We start from the raw sequence: 25,734 nt of genomic DNA, 5'->3' as shown, positions 1-25,734 counted from the left end.
TCTTTTTGGGTCTGGCTTACCTCACTCAGGATAGTGTTTTCTATTTCCATCCATTTGCCTGCAAACTTCAAGAAGTCCTTGTTTTTTACTGCTGAGTAGTACTCTAATATGTATATATTCCATACTTTCTTCATCCATTCTTCAATTGAAGGGCATGTAGGTTGTTTCCAGGTTCTGGCTATTACAAACAATGCTGCTATGAACATAGTAGCGCATATATTTTTGTTGTATGATAAGGCCTCTCTTGGGTATATTCCCATTTAAGCATATTGCTTTCATGTTACACATATATGGAAATACTACAAAAATTTAAACTTTTGATATCAAGTGTCTATAATGGAATGAGACTTGTTTTTCCATTTTCTGCTATTGCACAGAAGAAAAGAAGTTAATAATAAGAGAATTCTACCATAACCCCAAACCATAAATTTTAAAATAGTTTGCTTACAGGTCAAGTTTAGATGAGAATGGTAATCCGTACTGGATACCTTCACATCACAGCTCTGTCCTCTTTAAAGTCTGACTTTACAGAAATATGTTTCAGAATCACAAAAGGCTATTCTTTGATTCTTTGAGTATGACCTGGAGTCAGGTGTGGGGCCTAGCAAATAAGTCACCACTGTGCAGGGCGCTAATTAAAATTTAGGAGCCTGATAAGAACTTATTGAAAGAGAGAAGCCTACTGTGATTGGCTGGAAATTAACAGTCCACCTGGCCTTCCCTTCCCGGTGTTCTTTCTACAAAGAGGTTATGGTATACAATGTGTTTCCTGAAGATGTTATTAAGGTTGTGATTGGTTGACTTCAGGTGAGCCTAAATCATCACGTAAGGTTTTTAAAGGGCATGGTTTATAAACAAGTAGTAGTTCCCAGCAGGTCAAATTACAGAAGTATGATATAAAATGTTTGTAGTGGTTTGAATAAGAATAGCCCCCAATATCTCATCTATGAATGCTTGGTTCCTTGTTGCTGAAACATTGTTTGAATGATTAAGAGGTGTGGCTTTGTTTGAAGGTATGTATTGAGGGTGGGTGTTGAAGTTTCAAAGGCCCACATTATTCCCAGTTATCTCTTGGCCTTGTGCTCATGAAACAAGATGCAAGCTCTCAGCTACTGCTCCAGAATCACGCCTGCTACACCGTAATATCAATCACATACTGCAATCCTCAGAAACCACGAGCCTCTAGTTGAACTCTTTTATGAGCCACCATGGTCATAGTGTCTTATCACAGCAACAGGAAAGTCTCTAACACAACACAGAAATGATGTGAGGTCCAGCCATTAAAGTGTAGTAGACAGCCTCTAAAACCTGGGATACTGGCCAGGCTCTAGGCCAATAAAGACTTCAGGGATCTACACCCCAAAATTCTGAGAATAAAACACAAATAAGTCTGAAAGTAGAGTGTCACTTCTCCCCCTCATTTGTGTATGTGTTTGGAAGTTGTATCTACAGAGCTATTTCAAGAAAAATGATGTCATTCTAAAGCATTGATTTGTGGCAATTTTTTATGCAGCGCCAGAAACTTCACATAGCTGAAGAACATCTTGTTCATGAAAACGGACAGGGGGACCCTGTTTCCCTGTGGAAAGGTATGTATCTCAACCATCCCATGGTTTATGTACACTTGCACAGATGTCAAGAAGAATAAATTATGATTTCTGATAGGATGGTAAGACAACCTACCAAGTAGGGACATTGAATGACCCTGATACAACTTCTATTTTTCAAAATAAGTAAGACTTATTATTCTGCATTTGACTAGATAGTTGAACAGTGAAAGATCAAAATAGGATTTAAGTTCGTTAGGGCAGTATACCAACTAATTAACCATTTCATTAATGACAAAAGAAAGATAGTAATAAATGTGAAATAATGAACCTATATTTTCAAAACTACCCAAAGAAACAAAAAACATCATTTAGAAGGCTTCCATTGTCTAAATGGGAGTATATACAGAAAAATATCTCTATTAAAAAATATGCCCATCAAAAATATAATGAGTAAGCAAGTGGGCCAAACGGCACAAAGAAATGGGTAATCAAAATGTGAAGTTTAACAAGAAAAGGAGGAAAAATAGGAATAAAGAAGTAAAATAAATTTAAATAAAAAGTAATATTTCATAACTCTAACTGGAAAAGGAGGTTGTCAGTTGACATTAAAATACATAATGAAATATATTTTAAAACTGATGTCTTAGCTGTTACTGCAGAGTAGTTGTTGAGAGAGACAAGCCAACAGAACTGATACACTTGAGGAAATGAATATATTAGAGAAGAAAATACTTCTAAAACAAAGTTAATAAATCATGATCTTTTGACTAAAGGGTTCTATTTTATCTCAAAATGCTAGACACCACATGATCAAGGTTGAAATCTAATACATCAAAATCATAGGAACAAGGAACATGAACAATCTCTCAATAATATAAAATTTGAGTCAAGTGGGAAAAATTTTTTGGAAGCGTCATAATTCAGTATAGTACTACTAAATAAAATGGTAAAAGAATTTCTTTCCCAAGTTTCAGGAATGATTGAAAGGATTTGTATAATAAGTTTAAAAGCAATTTGGTCTAGTAGATATAATGTACGTATGGTAACTTACACAAGCTTAAATCAGTGCAGTATGAGAAACAAGACATGATTGCATTTCATCTCAAAAGTTAGCTTAGCCAAAAATATTCCAGTTAACCTGATAAAAACACAGTTGAAATTTACAAGCTATAGCAATGTTTTTATGTAGTCAATATAGATGGAAAAAAAGTGTTCGGTAATAATTAGATGGAACTTTACAAAACACAGCACGTTAGTGCCTGGTGCAGGAAGCATAGCACTTGCAGGTAGGAGATGCCCATCTCAGGTCATCGGAAGAATGGCATTTTCAAGGGAAAGGGAAGGCTGTGTGAGCCAAACCATAGATTTCCTTGCATGACACACTCAAGAGATTGTTAGGAGATATTTCAAAATGAAGTGTGAGAATTCTGTGTTTTCATATTTTCAAAGGAACTGAAATAGTTACCATGATAAATTATGTACAAACTTTCAATTTCAAGCCTGATTTTCAGAATCTCAAGGGGTTCTAATGATTTGACATCTCATTCTCTAAATTAGGTCTGAATTATAATTTTCTCTAAATAAAATTTTTGTTCATTATCTTTTTTATTAGAATTTTTGCTGACTTCAAGAATAAAATTATTTGATAATGCTGTAATTAAATTTTATGCCAATGTGTGTGTATAATAACATACACACTTGTATGTTAGTTCTTTAGTTATGTATAGCACCCGTGGAGGCCAGAAATGGATGTGAATCAGCATAAATTGGAGTTATAAATGGTTGTGAGCTGCCTTGTGGGTCTTGCAAGAGCAGCAAGTGCCCTCAACCTCTGAGACATTTCTCTAGCACTGTTTCTTTAAAAATAAATCATTTAATATTGTTTTTGCAACAGCATGTTATTCTGAAGTACTTACAGATTCTTGCATTGGCACCATCTATCAAAACAGCAAACATTTTTGTGATTAAACTGGTTAAACATTTAGAAGTTTTTATGAAGTTATATAGGGTGTTTGCTGTTGATGATTTCCAGAAGTTTCACCTAATCCACTCAGCTTTTCCTCTCTACAGCCGAGGCAATCAGCAGCTAGCATATGGTACATAAGACACAAAACGGAAGAGAGCTCAACTTCACAGGCAAGGCAGCTGGTAGACATGACAGTCTTTCCAAATTACTCATCGTGTTTTGAATTACTGCAAGGAAAAAAAAATGTGTTGCCCATCTCCAAAATAGATGTTCATTTTTATTTTTATGCTGCAGAAAAGGCTTTCAATAGGAAAATAAACCAGATGGTTATAGGAAAAGAGGTAGGTTCCCTACTGAGACCATTTTCTTATTGTCAGGTCTCCTGTCAGAAGACATTTCCAAGTAAACAAATTCATACTTCACTAGCCATAGCTAGATTTGCCCTCAGATGAATTTTTGCTTTGTCTTATGAGTGATGCCTTTGGAACAGTGTCAACAGGAAAACACAGTGAATTCATTATCAAAGTAGCATTGATCTAGATTTACTGCTATCCCAAAATCTAACAGATAAGCAGGCTCTGTCTGAGACATTGGTGACGTTAAAAATGAGTGACTGCAGTACAGAGAATACTTTCCTAAAATCATTATCAACTGATGGTTTTCAAAAATACGTTCTACAGCAGAAACTTAATCAACTTTATATAGAATCTGAAAATTCAGTTAATTGTGTGTGTAATTTCAACTGTGGTCTGAGTGGTATAGTAAACTTGTATCTTTCAAATGCAATTGAATCTTCTATGTTATTGTTTGGACAAATTTTCACTATGAAGTTTTCGATAGTTTTCAAATGTGGCTTTCCACATCTGTGTAGAAAGAAGTTTCATCTCTGTTTTCTGAATTCTTCAGTGCTCAGGAATCTCAATTTGATTTACACTATTCTTTTAAAATCCTTTCATACGAGGGAATCCAGAAACATCTTTCTAGAGTACTTGCGTGTTTGAAAATGTATTTCACTAATTACATTAGAATTATGAAGTAATTTTCTCACTTCTTTATGATTTGCTTTTAGAATATTCTTTAGGGTATTTATAAGATCTTCCAAGTTGAAAAATTCTTGTGTTTGACTCCACTAACAATTGAATAAAATGAGTTTTTATAATGTGTTTAATTCATTATTTCAATGGGTGTGTTCCTTTCTGACTTATTACAAAAGTTTCAATATCTACATTTAATGTACTGAAAGTCAGTTGGGAGCTATTGCACAGCAGTCTACTCTCTTCGTTGTCAGTTTTTTTCTTTATTAATCCAATGGAAACGCATCTAACTTTCAGTTTCCCAAGTTCACAGCAGTTGTCACGTTTGAAATATAGTTCTTCATACTTCTCAGCACTGTCATAAGTCACTCAAGACAGATTTATGAAATGACAGACTTTCTAAGATAAAATATAATGTGTCAAAAAGCTTTTCTTTATTCCAGCCCAATGGGAATTTAAGAAAATGTTTCAAACAAGAGCAAATTTGGAAGTAACTTTTGAAACTCACTGTAAGTGACAGCTACATCTCAGAGCACAGAACACACCATGTTGCTTTAACCATTACTCTAATACATTTTGCAAACATATTAGACATTATTAACATTGTCATTTAATCTAAGAACTTATGAAATGAGTTAAAAGGGCATGGTGTATGAGCATATTATTTCTAGCTGCCAAAATCTGTAAGTTGAATCTGTTTATTTTCTGTTCACTTGAAAAGCACTTGCTATAATCACAAAATCTGAAGAGTTCTTTCTGCAATTTTTTCCTTGACATGTGCTCTCATCTGATCATATATTTTAACAATGACAAAGAAAATCATAAGTTGACTCTCTTAAAATAAATTAAAATTTCTAAATTTTGGAGGTTCTTGTTGTCCAATCATTAGGACTTCCATATAGGTTAGAATTTCATTTTTCCAATTACTATGCCTTAGCATTTATAACATTTAATTTGGTTATATATGTTTTATGTATACATATATATAATCTTTCTTAATACATTTTATTATATGATAAGTTTCAAAAATGAATTTATATTTTGATAGGTAAATAGGTCTCTCTACCCAGTTCAGCAGTGGTAAGAGAGGAAAGCTAACGAAATGGTCACCTACCAGATGCTGTGGGCATGTATCTTTTTGTACACGGTGAATATTCATTGTTCTCATTGGTTTAATAAAGGATTAACTGGCAAATAGCTAGACAGGTAGAGTTTAGGCATGATTTGTGGACAAGAAGAGAGTGTGGGAAAGAAAAGGAGGAGTCACTGGGAGCTTTGGAGAGAAACAATTTGAACATGCCGTGCTGAAAAATGGTACTGGCACATGGTAAAGCATAGATAAAATAATATAGGTTAACTTAAGTTGTAAAAGCTAGTTTGTAATAAGCCTAAGCTATCTGAGAAGCATTTATAATTAATATTAAGTCTCTATATGTTTGTTTATTTTGGAAGCTTGTGGAAAAGAGTTGATGTGATCTAAAGTGGTCAGGTAATGGACTATCAGCTCTGGAATAGTGTTAGAACACTGTGATCTAGAGTGATCAGGTAACAGACTATCAGCTGTGGAATGGTGTTAGAGCAGAACATTGGTTCTAAAATAACCATGTAAAATAGTACCAGCTGGAGAACGGTGGGCTATATTGGAGAAAAGTAGCTCTCATTTTTTAGTCTATGCCATTTTATTCTTTCTCATTCTCTTCTTATTTTTAAATAGCCCTTAATTGTTATATCATCATTATTAACATGAACTATTGTAAATTCAAGTAATGCACATTAAAATTATAGTACTATTGTCCTGAATTTTCAAGCATCATTTCTGAAAAGTATGTTTTGTTAAATTATTATGCCTTAAGAAAAAAATGCAAGTTATATTTAAATTAAGTCTTAAGTATATTTAAAAAGGTTGCTATGCTAAGCAATGGGTGTATCAGAAACTAGGCCTAGAAGTACGACAATAGAGGTTTATAGAAATGTTGTATGTATGGCCCAATGATCCATTTAAGCTCAGGTCATTCACACAGATGTTCTGCACTTATCTGACATAAGGAATAAGAATATTAAGACATGAATGAAAAAGAGTCCTAGTAAAATAAATATGAGAACTTCTAATTTAGAAAACAAAGTTTTTTTTTTATTTTTGAGACAGGTATTTGATGACTATAATTGCTATTGACATAAGACCAAACTGTATGATAAGAGTCTGTGTGTGCTCCATCCAATGAGGGAAAAATATTATAAGCTTGGATCAATTTACATCAAATGGCAACAACATCAGGTGAGCATATTATGAAGGGTTTTTAAGCTAGATGGACAATTCATGAAACATAAATAAGTTATTAAAATACTTTAGGGGTATTTTTTTTTAAAAATTGTGCTGGAACCATTCATTTATTCAGGCCTTTATGCATTCATATATTCATCTCACAAATTTTCTTCTATCTAAACATACTCGTGGATAAGTTATTCTGAGCTTGAGGTTACTAATTTAATGAATTTATAAATATTTCATCATGAAAACAGTCACAAATAAGTAGCACTTAAATTTCTACAAGCGCATGCTATTCACTATTGCAAAGCCAAAGCAATGATGAGCTATTTAGCCACAAACACTGTTTTCATGCCAAAGAACACATATCGCCCAACTCCCCCACACTAAGGTTAAGAATCCACTTAAACAAACATATAGCTGATTTCTATTAAATTTCGCCTATGTAAAAATGCAGATGAGCAGGCACAGAGAGAAATAACCCTTAAAAAAGAGGAGTCTGACTGGCTTAAAATGAAGCAGATGAATAAGAAATAAATATCTCAATTTAATGCATAGACTTCTCTCTTGAGTAATATCAAACATAGCCTATTATATTGTACAAACAATGAAAAATGAAGTATTATATCATCCTCCTTAGGAAAAGTTAGGGGTTTACATCATTAACAATATGTTATTTTATCTGAAAACTGACACCCACTCCTTGCTGTGTCGAGAAAGTAATTACTAAAATGGTTTACCAAAGCAATTGAAAAGCCATGAGCAACTGTTATAGCAGAGAGTCCCCCGAGAAACATTTTAACATGGGTGAATAAATATATTTAATTCTGTCAAATGCTACTATGCATGAATTATGAAGCACTGTGCAAAGCCATGCCAAATGGATAGAAGGATGGCTACTTACCAACAGGGCGAACTGTAGACATTACAATGGTGTGGTGAGAACATAAAAAAGAAATTAAAAAAAAAAGAAAGAAAAGAAAATTATCAGAATGCATGATGTGTAATGTTACATTTAAGTATGGACAATAGAGTGATTTCCATTCTCATAATTCAATTATGAACAGAGTGCCTAAGTCTTATACAACTGAAAGATATAAACATAATCCTATGGTAAAAGTTATTTTTAGCCTTAGGACTAAAGCTGAAACTTGAAGGAATAGTTTAGGTTTAGTCTTATCGTCAGCACTTACTTCAGTTCTTATTTCAAAGATATCAAGTTAAAGAGCCTTATGCTACCTCAAAGTTAAGAACAGACTGATAAACTATTCAAGCCAATAGGAAGCAATCATCATGTCTGAGAAATAAGGCCTCACTAACTGAACTAAACAGCAACTGGATCTTAAGCATGTCTTGTCAGAACTATTTCAAGGAATATAGACAAGCTTCTGATACAACTTTTCAGTAGGCAATAATTTACGTTCACTGTGCTTTCTGTGTATGGAAATCTTCCATTTGTTACATGCACCAAATAGGTTGAGACATGCCCGCAGATCTCAACTTGACCACTCCCTAACCACCACTGAACTTATCCCTTTTTCCGGCATAGATTATGAAGCTGTGACTGACATGTTGGTTCTTTCTCTCAATGAGCATAGCTTCAAACCGATGCTTCAGCAAATATATCTTTTTTTATGATATTATACTTTCAGTTCCTAAAATGTATAAGCAATAGGTGGACATTCTCTTAATGACTGAAATTTTAAGACACATACATATGTTTAATATTTTCTTTATAAATAATTTCAAATCAGCATGGATGAACAACCATATAAAAGCAACAATTAAGTATTAGAAAATATGGATTTTTCTTTATCCAAAAGAAAAAAAATCTATTCATAAGAACTAACTATATACAACTGCAAAATTAGAATATATATTTTTCCTTCCAATATGTCATTCAACCATACCGCAGCATATATAACCCTAGTGAATAATAATAAGTTTGTAGAAGAAGGTATGAATAGATCTTGCTGATGTTGATTCTTTGGACTTGATAAGGTAAATCATTTCAGATCATGCTTTATACATTGCATTTAATCAACCTGTTCATCATAATTCTGGATTTTTGTCTAAGATTTAAAAATAATAGTATAGTTAGATATATCTGAAAGATATCTGTCTTTTATAATGGTAGTATTTATAATTAGGATAATAAAACTATAGTAACAGTAAAAAAAAATTCCTGTGTCACTGGCATAAATATTTTTACTGTATGTTTATTATAAAAAGGGGGACATTGGGAAGTTGCTGGACAACCCATTTTATCCTTAAGTAAAGGGATTGGTAGAAAGGTCCAAGACGAATAATCAAATAAAGACATAAGATTGACATTATAAATTTTTCCTTACTCTCACTAACAATTTCCCTTGGTTGTGTGAGTTTCAAATAGGAAAAAGAAATCAATTTTGAAATTTGTGCTAATTTAGCTACAATATAAGATTGTTTTTCAAATATACTTCCCTAAGAAATATTATGTCTTCTAAGGCTGTGACATGAAAAAGAAGAAAGTATAGTGAGGGTTCATGTTAAAATAAATAATATACTCTGTGTTCACTTTATAATAATTTCAAAAACATTATACTTTACTGCACTGGAAGACAGTAAGTTCATTGAGATCCTTTTACACCAAGTGAATGAAGAAACTGGGAAATGAGGGAAGCTGTTTGCATAAATGTAACTGCTGTTTTTATTTCTCTTTCAAGAACATTTTTCAAATTACTTAATATTTTTTTTGATTTGATTATTATGGATGCAAGTTCTTTTACTAATTATTTTCTTTTTCATTTTGTTTGTCAAGGAAGATAATGAATCTATACTTGATGGCAAGCTTCCTTTGATCACCTTTTTGTTACCATGTTTTTGAAATTAAAAAGCAAACACAATAAGAGACTGAAGAGTCTTTGGTTTGAAGTATTGATTATAAAACACTTTAAAGTATCCCCAATGCACTAACATTTATGTAATGATACAATTTCTATATAAATATCACAGTAAAACTGCATATTTTCCATAGCAACATTCCATCATGAAAATCAGCAGGTGGATGTCTTCAAAATCAGCAAATTAAACTCAAATGTGTTCCAGAATTAAATGGATTAAAATGGACATGGCCTCTTGGGTCAGTTGACCTCATTGTAATAAAACAACCAAGAGAAAGGCTGAACGTATCATTTATGTGCATAATGAAATAGACACAGAAAATAAAAGTCATAATTTTACCTCCATTAACCTTGCAGTGTGAGCTATTCCAACAGCATGTCTTAATGGTAAAACATGTTTTTCAATAATAATTTACTGCATGTTACATTGTTCTTCAAAGATTTATTAATATTATTTAACCCTTATTTTGAAGTTGCTGCCTTAGATGAATGACAAATTCATACCATGGGGACACAAACACTCAAATTCATCTACAAGCTACAAATCATAGAAGAAACCACTTAAAGGCTTGCTGGTCTTTTAAAACTACATAAATCATATTTTAAAAGACAATGCTTTGTACCAGTTTTGTACATTTGCTTCCAATAAAATGCTAAACCTGAAACTTTGAACAAATTATGAAAACAATTAGCTGAGAAATATCTCAAAGCCAATAGAACACCCCGAGTCTCCTTGTTTGGAGTACGCATGTGTAAAAATCTGTGTCATCCACAAACTGACATATTTTCTCATTCTCTCGGCTTTTGTTTAGTCAGCAAATAGGCTGTGAATGGAATATTTTGGGGGTTGGTCATATATTTTTGCCTCATTCATTTCAATCCCCCAGCATGCTTTAAAGATGAGTTGATTTAACCGAATTATTTTCACAGCAGTTTACCCTTAAGAATAATTCCTATGCATATATGCTACATTGTTGGCTTGGTGTTTTGGATGGATTCTGACAGTGGAAGTGGGGGTGACTCTGACTCCTTTACTTGCTCATAAGAGTCTTTTCCTCCTACTGCATTGCCTCGACCAGTCTTATGTAAGGGTCTGTGCCTGGTCTTAATGTATCTTGCTGTGCCTTGTTTGGTTGATAACCCTAGGAAGCCTGCTCTTTTCTAGGAGATGGGGAGGGAGTGAATCTGGGAGAGAGGGAAAGTGTTTGAGAGGTGGAACTGGATGGAGCAAAAGAATAAATGTATTTAAAATTATCCCTGGAGTATGTAGTTTTGTTTCCATGAGTTGCTATATTTTTATCATATACAATCAATAATTATATTTGGTTCATAAATAATAAGCTACCTGTGACTTAATAAATAAATAGTGACAATGCTGATAAGCAAGGGCTACCAACTTTGTCTAAAATGTTTGGATCTATGTTTCCACTAAAAAAAATGGGGGGGGGGCTGGGAGAATAAGAACAGGGCCATTGGAAAGAAGAGAAAATATGGGATAGAACAAATGCTTGCTTCCTGCTTGTTACCTGGAGACAAATGACTGTGGTGGCATAATTTCTCTTTTACCAGATGAAAGATTCAACTGTTTCCCTGACTGAATTCCTTGAACTTTAAACTCCCTAAACCTGTTTTCTAATTTACACAAACTCGTGGAAGCAAAGCTGAGCAAGGGTAAAAGTTGAGATACAGCTGAGCTGCTGCCAACATCCTTCTATAGAGAAATGAGACAAAGCCTCTCGTCTCATGGGTGGTGGGCAGGAGGCTAAAAACTGGTTAGTTTCAACAGTGCCGTAGCAATGTCTATGCAGGAAGCAAAAGTGTCCTCTGTCTTGGGACAGTATTCCATACCTGGCAACACATAACTTAAGCTATTGTGATAGCCGTATTCCTCCAGGAACGCAGATAGTTCACTGTAGAGAAACGTAGACTTAGTAGTGCTTTCTGTTACTATAAACAATTCTATTGTGTCGAGAAATGAACATGATTCTTTAACTGGGAGAGTTCATAACACTCAGAGAGCCCATGTTATAGACGTGTCCCTGACTACCTCCTTTAGTTAAGGTCAGTGAACTTCACAAATTGCTCTCTAAATCAGTTTGTCTGGATGCCGGAGTTTTGTTACCACCTTTGAAACACAGCTAGTCATTTGCTTCCCTTAAATTGGCGTGCTGAATGCTGAGACAAACAAACGAAATTCCATCATTTTAAACAGTTCTAGCGGTATAAAGGGGTCACCTAGCAGAAAGCAAACAGTTCAAAACCGACAGCATTTAAGAGCAGTAAGTCATTGCAAGAGACAGAAACAAAAAGACTGGATATATCTTCCTAACTTTTAGGATGCACTTTTCAGCTATATCAACTATTAGTCGATGTGTTACTGTTAATTATATAAGTAAATTGGACTGGAGAGATGTCTCTAGAGGTCCTGAGTTCAATTGCCAACAATCTCATGGTGGCTCACAACTATCAATAATGGGATCTGATCAATTCAAGTGTGTATAGATGAGCATGCAAACAGAGAACTCATATTTATGTAGCAATAAAAATATGTATAAACAATGCTACCATATTTTACAATCTTCATCCACTTTTTGTTTACCACTTGTAATTATTATATATTAGAATCACTGATAGTATAAAACAGCAATGCTTGTCTGCTTTTTTGATTGGGTTTTACTTGTTTTAAAACAGAGTTAAAAACAGTCTCACTGTGTAGCCCATATTTCTTGAGACTCACTGTGTAGCTCAGACTGGCCTCCAATTCATTACAGTTCCCCTGCCTCAGTGTCTCTTTAGGCATGGATCTCTAGCCCCCTCTTTGTATAATATTAATGAAATTAAAAATATACAAACAACAATTTAAACCCCTATTTTATGCTGTTCAACTTTCCATTGTGCCATAATAACTCTCAAAATTTTTATGAACTAGAAGCTATTATTAGCCTGATATATCTTAAATATATATTGAAAGGACAGCATAGAATATATTAGAATTTGAAAGCTTCCAGAAATCATGTATATACTAAATTATTTCAACAATATGTTTTGACTAGATGTGTCACTTCAAGTCATATTACAGAAGGTTTGAGAGAAGGTATGATAAAGATTTGCTAGGTATCAAAGACTCTCATCAGTAAAGATCTTTAGCGTATTGTGGTTTTGTTTGTCAGTGTATGTACTAACTACAAAAAGGAGATTCAGAGTGAGGCATCCCATAAACAGTTAAACCAGCCCCACTGCTTCGTGCTAGCCCAACCCTAACACTGTTTTTACAGGGATTGCCTGGCTATAAAGAAGGACAAATATCAGACACACTCAGAGTACTACTAGAAAGGAGTTGGGACTGGGAAGAATCCTGGAAACTGGACTGTACCAGCTAAAGCCTCTCCAGTTTGGGCTCATCCATCATTATCCCAGATAGCACGTAATACCGCAAAGTAATTTTACCTATGTGAAAAGGCCAGAGCATTGTCTCATGATGGGAGAAAGTGAGCACTTGCTCTGACTTCTCCACAAATCACTAGTATGAACCGAGACAGCTCCCTTCATCTTGTTTAGCTTGTTTTGTTTGTTAAATGAGAAGGCAACACCAGGGAAATGCTTAAGCGCTGCCAGTTAGTGGATCTTCACAACACAGACCTAGAGACAATTGTAATATCTTAATATCTTCTGTTGTATAAAATTCAGAGATCATATATTGGAGATCTTGAGGATTTAAAACCAAATGGGAATCTTGAAAAGAGTCTACTCTCATGTTCAAAGGTACAGGACTCATTAATCCTGCTATGTAGGGGGATGAGGCTCATATAGTCTCCCATGGAGCCATTGGTGCCAATAGCTTCCTGCAGTTGAGTAAATATAGTAGCATCAAACTGAGCCATAATTGCCTAAAACTTCTCCAGCAACCATAATTCTGAAGAGAAGAGAACTTGAGAAGCTTGAGCTAGAATATAGGCGTATGCAAATGTTATTTGTGGTCATAGAATGGATCCTTTGTGTTCTTCAGTTCAAGCTGGCATGTCAAGAGAAATGTAAGTCAGTCTCTCAACAGCAATTTTGGGAGCCATCCCCAAGCAAGAAAAGAGAATCAATGCAGTCCCAGTTCTGAGGCAATTGTTAGTATTTCTGTTTGGATGTGAGCAAGGTTACACATGTCCACCACCAGATGTAGTGGACCATTTAGCAGACAGAACTGACTATTGTCTGAATTAGTTTATTATTATACTGAGATTAAACTAAACACTAGTTCAGAGCTGGTCATTGTATTTGGAAGTAAACTTCTTTTGTGGATTCAAGAAAGAAAGGAAGGAAGAAAAGAAGGAAAGAAGGGAGGGAGGGAAGGAAGGAGGGAGAGAGGGAAAGATGAAGGAAGGAAGGAAGGAAGGAAGGAAGGAAGGAAGGAAGGAAGGAAGGAAGGAAGGAAGGAAGGAAAAAGGAATGATCCATTTAATCAATCATTTCATTTCAATTAATAGTTTAGAATGCAAAAACACCTGAGTATTTTTTATAATACTAAGTATAATATATTCCTTTTCTCTGAAACACTCTCGCTATGTAGACCCCAAGGCATACTTTGCATTTGTTATCCCTCTGTGGTTACTTCTTGTGTGTTAAGGTAACAGGTGTGGGCTGCCATGCCAAACAGCCCCTACTATTTTGAGCAGGCACGAACTTACCAATTGGACAAAATATTAGGCTCCTGGTTCAATTTTCTTTGACACTTTAAGTCTCTTACCTCGGACAGTGAGGGTAGCAGAGGCTTCCACTTTTCCCACCCGATTCTCAGCGATACACATATAGGTACCTTCATCTGTACTCATGGCCTTCTTAATTCTCAGGGTATAGTCATCTTTGATATCGTACCTGTGGAGAACAGGAAACATTATCATTAAATAGCATCAGTCATAGAGATAATAGCATGCAGGCAGTAATCTTCATTTATCTCCTTTTATGCTGCAATTTACACCTAGCCACAAAATTAAGCTCATTTACACTAAATTTCCTAAAACTAAGATCATTCATTTTATAACCGACCACTAGTTACTTGTCAGTTACCCATTCATTTTACATATATACAGCATTTTATACTTTGAAGCTATCAAAGACAGGCTTTCCAATTTGTCCTGTCCTTCATAACTCTCCACTAGAAATGAAAATACTACATATTTTTTGCTGTGGGTCACTTATGATTTATTATTTTGAAAGTTAGTCACTCTATAATATTTAGACAATATGAATACATGAAACTTAAACTATATTAAAATTCCTTTGGTTTCTGTTTGTTTGTTTGTTTCTATGATTAATTTTTTTTTGGGGGGGCAGGCTCTCATGTAGCCCAGACTCTCAAACTTACTCAGTTGGTACCTGGAATCCCAATCATTCTACTTGAGCTTTTTAAGTGTTAAATGATCTTTAGACCTTTTTCAACTGGTTTCAAACAGTATTTTGGGACAATGATCTTGTAACCTGTAAAGATTTGCCACTTGTACTGGTTTAATAAAATGATGGTTGGCCAGTAGTCAGGCAGGTAGTTTAGGGAGGGTAATCAGAACAGGAAAATTCTGAGAAGAGAAAAGGCTCAGTCTGCAGTCATCACCCAGAGGCATAAGAAAAATGAGAATGCCTAAATATATATATATAAAAAAAACAAGCCACATGGTACAGAATTCTGGGTTAATGTAAGATGTAAGAGTTGTTAATAAGAAAGACCAAGCTAATAGGCCAACCAGTTTACAATTAAATGTAAATCTCTGTGATTTTTTTTTTTTTTTTTTGGAGAGAGCCTACCTTTCTGTTTGATATGTTTGCTGCTTCTTACACTTGAATATCAGGTAACGTATTGTGTTGATTATTCATCCAGGGTTTCCTCAAAACTAACAGTACCCATACTTTTTAATAAGCATAACTATAGGAACTTTATGATTATATATTAATCTACACATAAGTTGTTACATTTCTTTTCTTAGTCAGAGATACTTCAATTTGTTTTTAGCTGCCTTTACGTAGTCGAGGATACACTTTAAATGAGTTGAGCTTGCTTTGATGTAAAACCACTTATCAGCGCAGTGAAATTTTACATATGCCTGGCATATAGTAGTAGCACTGATTGTCATAATTAAATAGAGAAGATGAAACAGATGAAGGATATTTCTGACGAGGCAGTTTTATTAGGAATGAGATGATTTTCCTTGTGAAATCCGCTTGACTTGGATGTATGCGAAGGATGCCATTGTTGCCAGGCTTGATTAATGACAGTTGTGTTATCCTAGGCTGTCAGTTGCTACCATAGATGGACCTTATTTCTTTTGATATGAACCACTGTTGAAAAATACAGCCCAATCAGATCTGGCCGCTGGTCAACATGTGCTAGCATCGCTGTACCGTGAATCCAGATTGATTGGTGACCAGCTGTGACAATGTAGGCACAGAAGCTCTGTGTTACTGCATTATTTTTAACCCCACGAGGGCGGGGGGGGGGATAAAAAAAAGAAAAAGGGAATTTAATTGTATCAAAACCATTACCATCTGTTCAGTTAAACAATAAACAAAACAAAGTGGATTCACTTTAAAATTTAAAACAGTTTTATAGAAGGTACTGTCCATGTGTTTTGATATTTATGGCTAATTCTAAAAATGTCTCAAAAGACAAATATTATTACTACTGATTATTTTAGGAAACAAAATGCTACATTCTAAAAATAATTTCCCACTTTGCATAAGTGAATTTATTATATTCATTTATGTAGCCCTGCCATAATATATAGCAAATCTGTGATCCTACATAGTAGGAAAAAAATTCTATGAATCAAAATTAAATTAAAATATCAGGCAGTACTTGAGAATTTTGTAGTATTAACAAATTTTCTCAATTATTTTTGTGCAGTTTTCAGTTCACATTGGATTGGTGTGATGAAAAGTTATCCCAGTTTTCCAACTCTTTTGTGTGTATTAGAAGAGGGAGACCATGCCTTCAATGGTGACTATAGAATTGGAGAGAACCATCAAAAGGAAAATAAATGAAAATTTTCAGATAATCTGGGATTTCCCCGTGTTGAAAGCATGTGTCTCTCCTCATCTTGTTTGGATTATGTAAGGATTCCATAAAACGTCCTAAATAATTCTCATGTCAAAATCATCTGTATTCATGGAAGCAAACAGATTTCTTCAGCTTCTTTTACTTCTTCAAAAATCATTTACAACTTAATCTAAGATTTCTGGTTAAACTTCCGGAGCAAGTATACTATATTAACACTGAAAATGTTAGTATACATCTACTTTTCTAAAAGTTAAGATAGCCAGTCATGAAGCTATGCATTATTTGAACTATTCATTACTATAAACTATGAATTATTAAAAACTAGATATTATTCAATGTATATAAAAGTAAATATCCTTATTATTTTAATGTCTGTTTATTTTCCATTATGTGTAAGATTCTGTGTCTACAAGTGGGTATGTATATGTGAGTTATTGTGTTCAAGGAGACCAGAGGCATCTGGTTTTCATAGAACTGGAGGTATAGGCTGTTGTAAGCAACAAAAGTAGATGTTGGGAACCAAACTTTGGTTTGTTGCAAGACTATTATGTGCCTCTCTCCAGGCCTTGTATTTTTCTTTCTTTTAAAAATTAATAAAATTTTAAAGATATTTTTCAAGTTATATTTCCATGAATCCAAAGAGCTAAAAATAGCCTTATGTATTTTAGAGCTCTTTAAAAAAGAAAAGTCTATGATAATAACTCTTTCCCTTTCAATGAAATCTCATTATGGACCTTTATTATTAATAGCTATCCAATGGCTTAATGGTCTATTGCCTTGTTTTCAACACAGGTATATTTTTATTATACAAACCTCTTATTAGTCTTTTGAGATTATTAACTGATTCGTAGTACTAACTCAAAAACATTTCTTTGTACAGTGTATATGACACAGACATAGAAAATAACCATTTAAAAAATAAGGGGCAAAGCTAAAGCTACAGACAGGGAGAACATTTGTCTAGTATTTCCAAGGACTAGAGTTTGATCACCCACAGTATTGCCCTTTTTTTCTCCTTAGAAACAAACTCTCAATGGGATTATTTATCATTTGCCTACAAATTTTAGTAAAATCACTTATCTTCACCACTCTTTCCTGGAAAATTTTGCACCCTTACTAATCTTGAAAGAAAAACATTGTTTAATTTTCCTAAATTATTATTGCGATTAATAGTTTTTTAGAGACATTCTTTCATGATAAGAATTGAGTACATTAAAACCACGCATGTAATTACATCTAGAAAGCTAAATCATATACAATTGCTATTTCTGTAATACCCAAGGTGTATCTTAAAGGCAATTTCTTAGATCACATGGTTAATACAGGGCTTCTATTTGATGACCAAAGATTGAACCACGTTCAATAAGGTAAATGAATTCATGGTTATTTGATGTGCAACTATTATGCATGCTTTGTTTAGAATTTAGTTGAGTGAATCTTGCTATTCCTTTAATAATGTCACAATCAATTCTAGACAAGTAGCCAAAGAAAATATGAAAAAATGGCTACCTGTGCTAAAAAATGATGATTGCCATTGAAATAACTACAAAAGATAATCCAAACTCCATATTTACCTAAACACACAGGGAAATTGAAAAGTCTAAGGTTACTATGATTGAGCTTTCTATTTTATTCTGAAATCTTCAGCAGGGTGTCTAATTTGCAGACCACATGCCATGTTTTCCTCAGAGTAGCTATCAACATCGTTCAACCCCAAACTGCAAACCTTGAATATTATGAGATTTCTTTTTTTAAAAAAACTTTGTAATCCTCAAATACAAACTTGGCAGAATGCAGCTTTGTGTCACCATGTCCCAAGGTTGACTATGAACCCACAGAAATGACTATGAACCACAAAACTCAACATTTTACTTATCTAAGGACCAAACTGTATTTTGACTACATTTCAAGCTAGGAAATTGTTCTCAACACTCCTCTTGTTACTTCCAGATTCTAGTCTTAGGTGATTTCCTCCTATCATTGTTAACCATGGATAGAAGATCCCTATTAAAAAGCACCCTCTTATTAATGGCTTACCTTTTCACCATTTCATTTATGATCATCCTTTGTCTGAAAAAAATATTATCTTTAATCAGAAAGATGTAGAAAGAAGGAGATAGATAGATAGATAGATAGATAGATAAAAATGGAGAGAGAGAAAAGTTGAATTCCCTTTATTAGCATGTGGTGTTGTAACTCTTTTTATTACTAGTTGTTTTTAATTTTCTTATTGTTCTCTATTTCTAATTTTAACTTTACCAATAGTTTATTTGCATACAGAAGCACTGGGCATGAAGAATTCCTTGTTACCCATGCTTTAAGATGCACAGATAAGGGAGCTCAAATACTGTTTTCCCTTCTGCACAGCCAGGAGAAGCAAGGCATATTCAAACAAAGCTGTATGAAAATAAACAAGATGCAATGTTGAAAACACCCATATTGAGAAACTGCAGCAGAATGTCTGACAAAGTACAGATTTTGGTTCACAGTATAACAAGGTCAAGTAGAGCAGGCATTGCACAACTGTCAAGAATCCTTGATTTGACCACTTAGATGCAATCTGTCTCTCTCTGGAATTCTGAAGTTCAACAATATCACAGCTGGAACTTTTCTAAAAGGCCAAACCATGTGGCCAACCTAAACAGTACTCCCTAAACATTTGTTTTCCTTGGTGAGAATTGAACTCAGAGCTCATGGATGCTAGGGAAGTATCTTTCACAGAACTTATCCAAAGTCCTTGTGCTGGACATCTTAATCTGTGTAGTCTGTGGCTTTATTCAGGGTCCCTGCCTCTCAATGTTCTGATTTAATAGCAGACCTTGCATGGTGTTCCGGGCACCAATTTTCAGTGTAAGTTTGTGGTTAACTAGTAAGAAGTTCACAGCCTGCACTTCTCAGCAATAACTCCTGTCCATCTTCTCTTGACATCTTGCTCTTATTTTTGACCTCTGTAACATGCATTGCCACTATAAAAACTCCTCTGCTTTCTAAACAACCTCCAACCTTGTCTATAAAACCCTGCCTCCTACTTCCCCAGATAGTTATTTCCAACACTGTAAAGGAAGTATTATAGTTCTCTCTTAATGGCTGGCTCTCTGGCATAGAGGTGGCCAAGAAAAGTAAAGGGTGCCCCACGCGATACATTCCAGACAACCCCAGTATCTAACACATATCACTAAAGAAATATTTTTAGTGGAATACTGTACTACATCATAAATAAAATAACAAAGTAGAACAAAACACAATTTGATTTTATTGAAACTTATACCCAGTTTTTTTAAATGACTGTGACTTTTCCTCCTCTTTAAGATAATTAATACAGTAATTAATAGTGCCCATCTCACAGGGCCATTGAAATTTTACTGTAAAAATGACAAATATTTCACAATTCGGAAAGCATGTTGAAATAAAGTTGTAGAAGCGGGTTCAATTATCTTTTCATTTTGAAATAATTATCCAATTGGCTTAAGTTCTCTCAAGATAATTTGATTTTACAATAAAACTAGAACATGAGATATCATATGTGGAATATTGGCTCTGTCTCAGAGTCAGACGTTTGGCAAGAAATTAACCTCTACTCTCAAACCTTTCAGAAGAGGCTCTTAGGTATTAAATCTACAAGAATCCACAGTGCTCACTGCTCTGTTTTGATAAGCAGGTCCTATGCTTGCAATCTCTAAGATGGGAGAGGTACGAAGGCCTCTCCTTCATCAGCTTTATGGTGAACACAGCTGAGCTAAGGGCGGCACAGCATTGTCACCTGGGAATGTTTAGTCTGAGCAATGCTCTGGAAAACCAGAAAGGCTCTCTCAGCCTTTTCTTTTGTCCTAGAAATGCTTTCGTAAGATGTGACCGTGGTGTACTTTGGAAATTTAACATGTTCTAAAAGGGGCACTACTGACAACTACTTGTATAAAGTACCTTGTTGCCTGACAAATCTGATTGAAATTGAAGGCTTAGAGCTGTATCTAGTAAAGGCGACTAGTTTTATCAACTCAGCAATGATTTCATGAGCGATGAAAAGCTCTGACATATATTCTAGAGAATATTCAAAATACATTTGTTTCATAACATTAGCCAATCAAAGTAGCAGCTACTAAACAGCGCTTTCTAGACAGGAGAGGAAAGCTGCATCTATGAAATATCAACAGCGTGGCTGCCTAAACAAGACCTGTACCACCACAGCATTGACTGATGGGCCAAGACGGAAGGTGGAAATTTCACAAGGTCCCATTCCTAGGGAAAGACCTAAACTGCTAAGAGGGAAAATTAGTTTTCTCTAGGGACAAGAACTCTAATAATTGATTCAGTTCCAACTGGCAAGTCTTAAACACATGCACATATAAGCAAAAATGAAGGAAATCAGTAAGTTGTATGTGTATATTTATGCTATGTGTGTGTATATATACACACATATAAGCAACCAAGCATATATAAATAACAGTAATAATGAACTCATAAATTTGAAAGTGTACTGGAAGGTACATGGGAAAAGGTGAAGAGAGAAAAGGAGGAATGGTGATTGTATAAGTACAGTAATCATGCCTAACTTTCTCAAAACATTAAAAAATCCATTAACATTGCCCTGGGCACCTGGGAGCCACTCTAGGTTCATGTCTCTTTCCAACCCTAAGGTGGTTCCATTAATTAAGTTATGTGATTCCCTGCTCCTCTATCCAACCTTGTTTTATTCCCAATCATCCCGTTTCCCCAAGCTCTCCCCATCCTCCTCTCCTTACTTTTCTCTCCCCATCCCCCCTTACCCCCATCCCACCCCACCCCCAAGATCCCAATTTTTTGCCAGCAATCTTGTCTATTTCCCATAGCAGGGATAATAACTATATGTTTTTCTTTGGGTTCACCTTCTTATTTAGCTTCTTTAGGATCACAAATTATAGACTCAGTGACCTATATTTATGGCTAGAAACCAATTATGAGTGAGTACATCCCATGATCCTCTTTTTGGGTCTGGGTTACCTCCCAGGAGCCCAGGGCAATGTCCCCAGTTAGTTCCTTAGGCAGCTGAGGATAGGGAACCTGAAATGAGCCTATTCTATAGCCATACTGATGAATATCTTGCATATCACCATAGAACCTTCATCAAGTGATGGATGGAGATAGAGACAGAGACCCACACTGGAGCATCAGACTAAGCTCCCAAAGTCCCAATGAGGAGCAGAAGGAGGGAGAACATGAGCATGGAAGTCAGAACCACGAGAGGTGCACCCATCCACTGAGACAGTGGGGCGGATCTATTGGGAGATAACCAAGGTCAGCTGGACTGTGACTGAAAAAGCATGGGATAAAACCGGACTCTCTGAACATGGTGGACAATGAGGGCTGATGAGAAGCCAAGGACAATGGCATTGTGTTTTGTTCTTACTTCATGTTCTGGCTTTGTGGGAGCCTAGCCAGTTTGGATGTTCACCTTCCTAGACCTGGATGGAGGGGAGAAGACCCTGGACTTTCCACAGGGCAGGGAACCCTGACTGCTCTTCAGACTGGAGAGGGAGGAGGAGAGGGGTGGGAGGAGGGGGAGGGAAATGGGAGTCTGGGAGGAAGCAGGAATTTTTTTTTCAATAAAAAAAGAAAAAAAGAATAAAAAAGAATGTTTTTGACTTGATCCTAAAAAAAAATCCATTAACAAAAGCAATATGTGCAAAAATGCATTCATTCCATAGCATTAGTGAACCGAAATGTCTTCAGGTGCTAAATAGTGACATGTTTATGTTAAATCCTACCATGATATTATTAATCTACCTCAAATGTACAGGCTTCATATTTAAGGAAATGAGAAAAGACTATTATGTTATGAGTATACATGAATTGTAGCCTATCGTTTCTGCCCTAAATATAAAATAAAAGTCAAACTCAGCATAGTGGCAAATACTGTCACCCAGGATTCAAGATTAGAGACAAATTAGGAGTTAAAGGTTACACTCAACTTCACAATAAACTACAGGCCAACCTACTCTGTTTTCAAGACTCTGCCTCAAATACAAAACAAAACAAATATTTAAATATCACTTGGTCAATGCCTAGTTCATAGTTCCCACTTAGATTTCCTTAACTTTAAAACTATTGATATTTTAATTTTAACTTATTCTTTGTTGTGCATATTCTTTAGAAGGCATTTCCGAAGCATTCTTGGTCTCTACTTATGAAATGTCAGAAGCAACCAATGGAAGTTTACCCTAAAGCATTATGCAATACCTCCTGAGGAGTAACAGAAACAAATATCGCACAGTTGAGAAACTAGTGCACTGAAATGCAGAGTGAAGCATCACCTGTCAGGCATAGAGCCAGATACCTATGATTTCAAAAGAATACATCAAAATTAGTTGGACAGATAAGGAAAAAAAAAAAAACTACAGTAAGAAGGACAGCTTTACTTCCTTTGCATTATAAATTGAAGGCCAAACCAAAAAACATGAATGGCTGTGCATTTAAAGCATATAATGCACAGTACTCCACTTACAGTGCAAAATGAATAGGAGCTTTTAATCATCAGAGATAACAGGGCCGTTTCAGCTCGACCACATATTGGACCGGCAACCTTGAGCAGAGTCTTCAGTCTCTAAGCGTCAGGGTTTTCTACTTCAAGGCTGTTCAAATGATCAATTCTAAGCGATACATATCTCAGGGCAAAGCCAATAGGCCCTCAACAACTTTAGCTTCAATTCATAGGTTCTTTTATTTTAAAAGTATGTATGTTCCATAAAATATTACTGTGTACAATGGTTAAGAGAGTGGGCTTTGGAACTGATGCTTCTGCATTCCAGATATCTTACTACCAATTAAATTAGCACCTCTATTATCCATTTTATTTATTTATTTATTTATTTATTTATTTATTTATTTATTTATNAACCCAAAGAGCAATCAGGGTTCCCTGCCCTGTGGGAAGTCCAAGGACCACCCACCTCCATCCAGGTCTGGTAAGGTGAGCATCCACACTGCCTAGGCTCCCACAAAGCCAGTACGTGCAGTAGGATCAAAAACCCATTGCCATTGTTCTTGAGTTCTCAGTAGTCCTCATTGTCCGCTATGTTCAGCAAGTCTGGTTTTATCCCATGCTTTTTCAGACCCGGGCCAGCTGGCCTCCAAAATATATAAAGAACTCAAGAAACTAGACCATAAAAGTCTAATCAACCCAATTATAAAATGTGGCACTGAGCTGAACAGAGAATTATTAACAGATGAAGTTCAAATGGCCAAAAGACACTGAAGATCATGCTCAACTTCCTTAGCGATCAGGGAAATGCAAATCAAGACAACTTTAAGATGCCATCTTACACCTGTCAGAATGGCTAAAATAAAAAAAAAATGATAACCTTTGCTGGAGAGGTTGTGGAAAAAGGGGTACACTCACCCATTGCTGGTGGGAATGCAAACTTGTGCAACCACTTTGGAAAGCAGTGTGGTGGTTTCTCAGGAAATTCAGGATCAACCTACCCCTGGACCCAGTAATACCATTCTTGGGAATATACTCAAGAGATGCCCTATCATACAACAAAAGTATGTGCTCAGCTATGTTCATAGCAGCATTGTTTGTATGATCCATTTTTAAATTATTGATGGCAACATTTACTTGCTGTTTGAGGTAATTCCGAAAGATAAATGAACTACTCTTAGGTAAAGCACATGTAAATATAGTACTTCTAAAGTTAGTCAATTGCAAGAGGCATATTTTTCACATTCCTAATTCCTCAAAATTAAAAGTCATCTAACAAAATGTTGCTGTACTATGATCAATTGGCCAGATTTTCCCTCCATTATAAAGCCACTGCAACTCAAGCCAACTCCACCTTAAATTTTAAAACATAATTTCCACAATAGGGTTAAAAATGGCTGGACTGAAGGTTATAATGATTAATTATGATTTCCAAATGGACTGGACTTAGAATCACTAAGGAAAGAGACCTTTGGCTATGTGTGGGAAGAACCTGCTGGATTCATTTAACTGAAGGGAAATCCACTCTAAACCCATTCCATGGTTTGGTGTCCTGAATAAAAAGTAGAAAGTGATGAAAGAGCCAGCATTCATCTCTTTTCTGCTTCTGTAATTTCCCACCATGTTGGGCCAGATCCTCAAATCCTGAGCTCAAATAAACACTTCACCTTTAGTTTCTTTTCTCAAAGATTTTGTCACAGCAACAAGAAATATAATCAATCCAATGGTCATTTGACTTCTCTATTGAAATACAAAAACTGGACTCTTAGAATTGCAGATACTTTCATTTTTGTATACTCATTAATGTCATCTTTCTTACTGTTTTGTTTTTGATGAAAACAGTAGCACCCTACTTCCCCAGTTGTTTATAGCTTTTGCCATAAAGTTTTAATATTTATGGATTTAAACGTATCACAGAAAACATCCCATGGAACTTCCATATTTCAAGAGATGGTTGCTTCTGTTCATACATGAGTTGTGAATTTTTCACAAAGGTGATTTGAAATACGACAAATTATCATTTCCTGGAAATCTACATTTCAGCCTTGTGTAATGACTCAAACTACATAAAATAGTAGTAGAAACAAGTAAGAAATATCTATTAAGAAAAACCCTAATGCCTTTAATCCCAGAACTCAGGAGGCAGAGGCAGGCACATGTCTGTGAGTTCAAGCCTAGCCTGGTCTACAGAACAGGTTCCAGGACAGGCAAGGTGACACAAACAAACCCTGTCTTGAAAATAACAAATCATGCAAGTGATTCTAACCATAAATCGCCTTTGAAATACTTGTGTTAAAATACTTAATTGAACAATGTTCTTTTAAAATGTTATTTGCAGTGAAGAAAGTAACACGGACACCTGGGAAAGTGTTTTTACTAGAAAAGATCAATCACTTGTAGTACTGAGTATTTCCTTTTGAGCCATGGTCACTATCTAGTCTTGGCTAGGGCCTTCGTCTTACTACCCTCATTTCCCATGTCAGCCTGTCTAAAGGCTCTGATGTGTCATCCTTTGATGGAAGAAGCACACCTACTGTGGCTTCCAT

The 25,734-nt window shown here is 35.2% G+C and overlaps 1 protein-coding gene across 12 annotated transcripts in view; it reads right to left on the bottom strand.

The window, feature by feature from the left end:
* Nucleotides 1-25,734, bottom strand: part of Robo2 (roundabout guidance receptor 2) — a 651,725-nt gene that overhangs the window by 107,375 nt on the left and 518,616 nt on the right. For 9 of the 12 annotated variants that reach the window (XM_050148878.1, XM_050148871.1, XM_050148873.1 and 6 more), the window contains exons 6-7: nucleotides 14,434-14,561; nucleotides 7,721-7,732 (exon numbers count right to left, since the gene is read on the bottom strand). In XM_050148878.1, the coding sequence (XP_050004835.1) occupies nucleotides 7,721-7,732; nucleotides 14,434-14,561 (140 nt within the window). The remainder of the gene's footprint in view (nucleotides 1-7,720; nucleotides 7,733-14,433; nucleotides 14,562-25,734) is intronic. The other 3 variants (XM_050148872.1, XM_050148877.1, XM_050148883.1) reach the window with 1 other exon arrangement.

This window comes from Alexandromys fortis, unplaced genomic scaffold (genome assembly GCF_014885135.2).
Source record: "Alexandromys fortis isolate MF-2015 unplaced genomic scaffold, M_Fortis_MF-2015_v1.1 scaffold_4, whole genome shotgun sequence".
NCBI lineage: Eukaryota > Metazoa > Chordata > Mammalia > Rodentia > Cricetidae > Alexandromys > Alexandromys fortis.
Note: the sequence above shows the minus strand (reverse complement) of the source record. Positions and strands in the feature narration are given on the sequence as shown.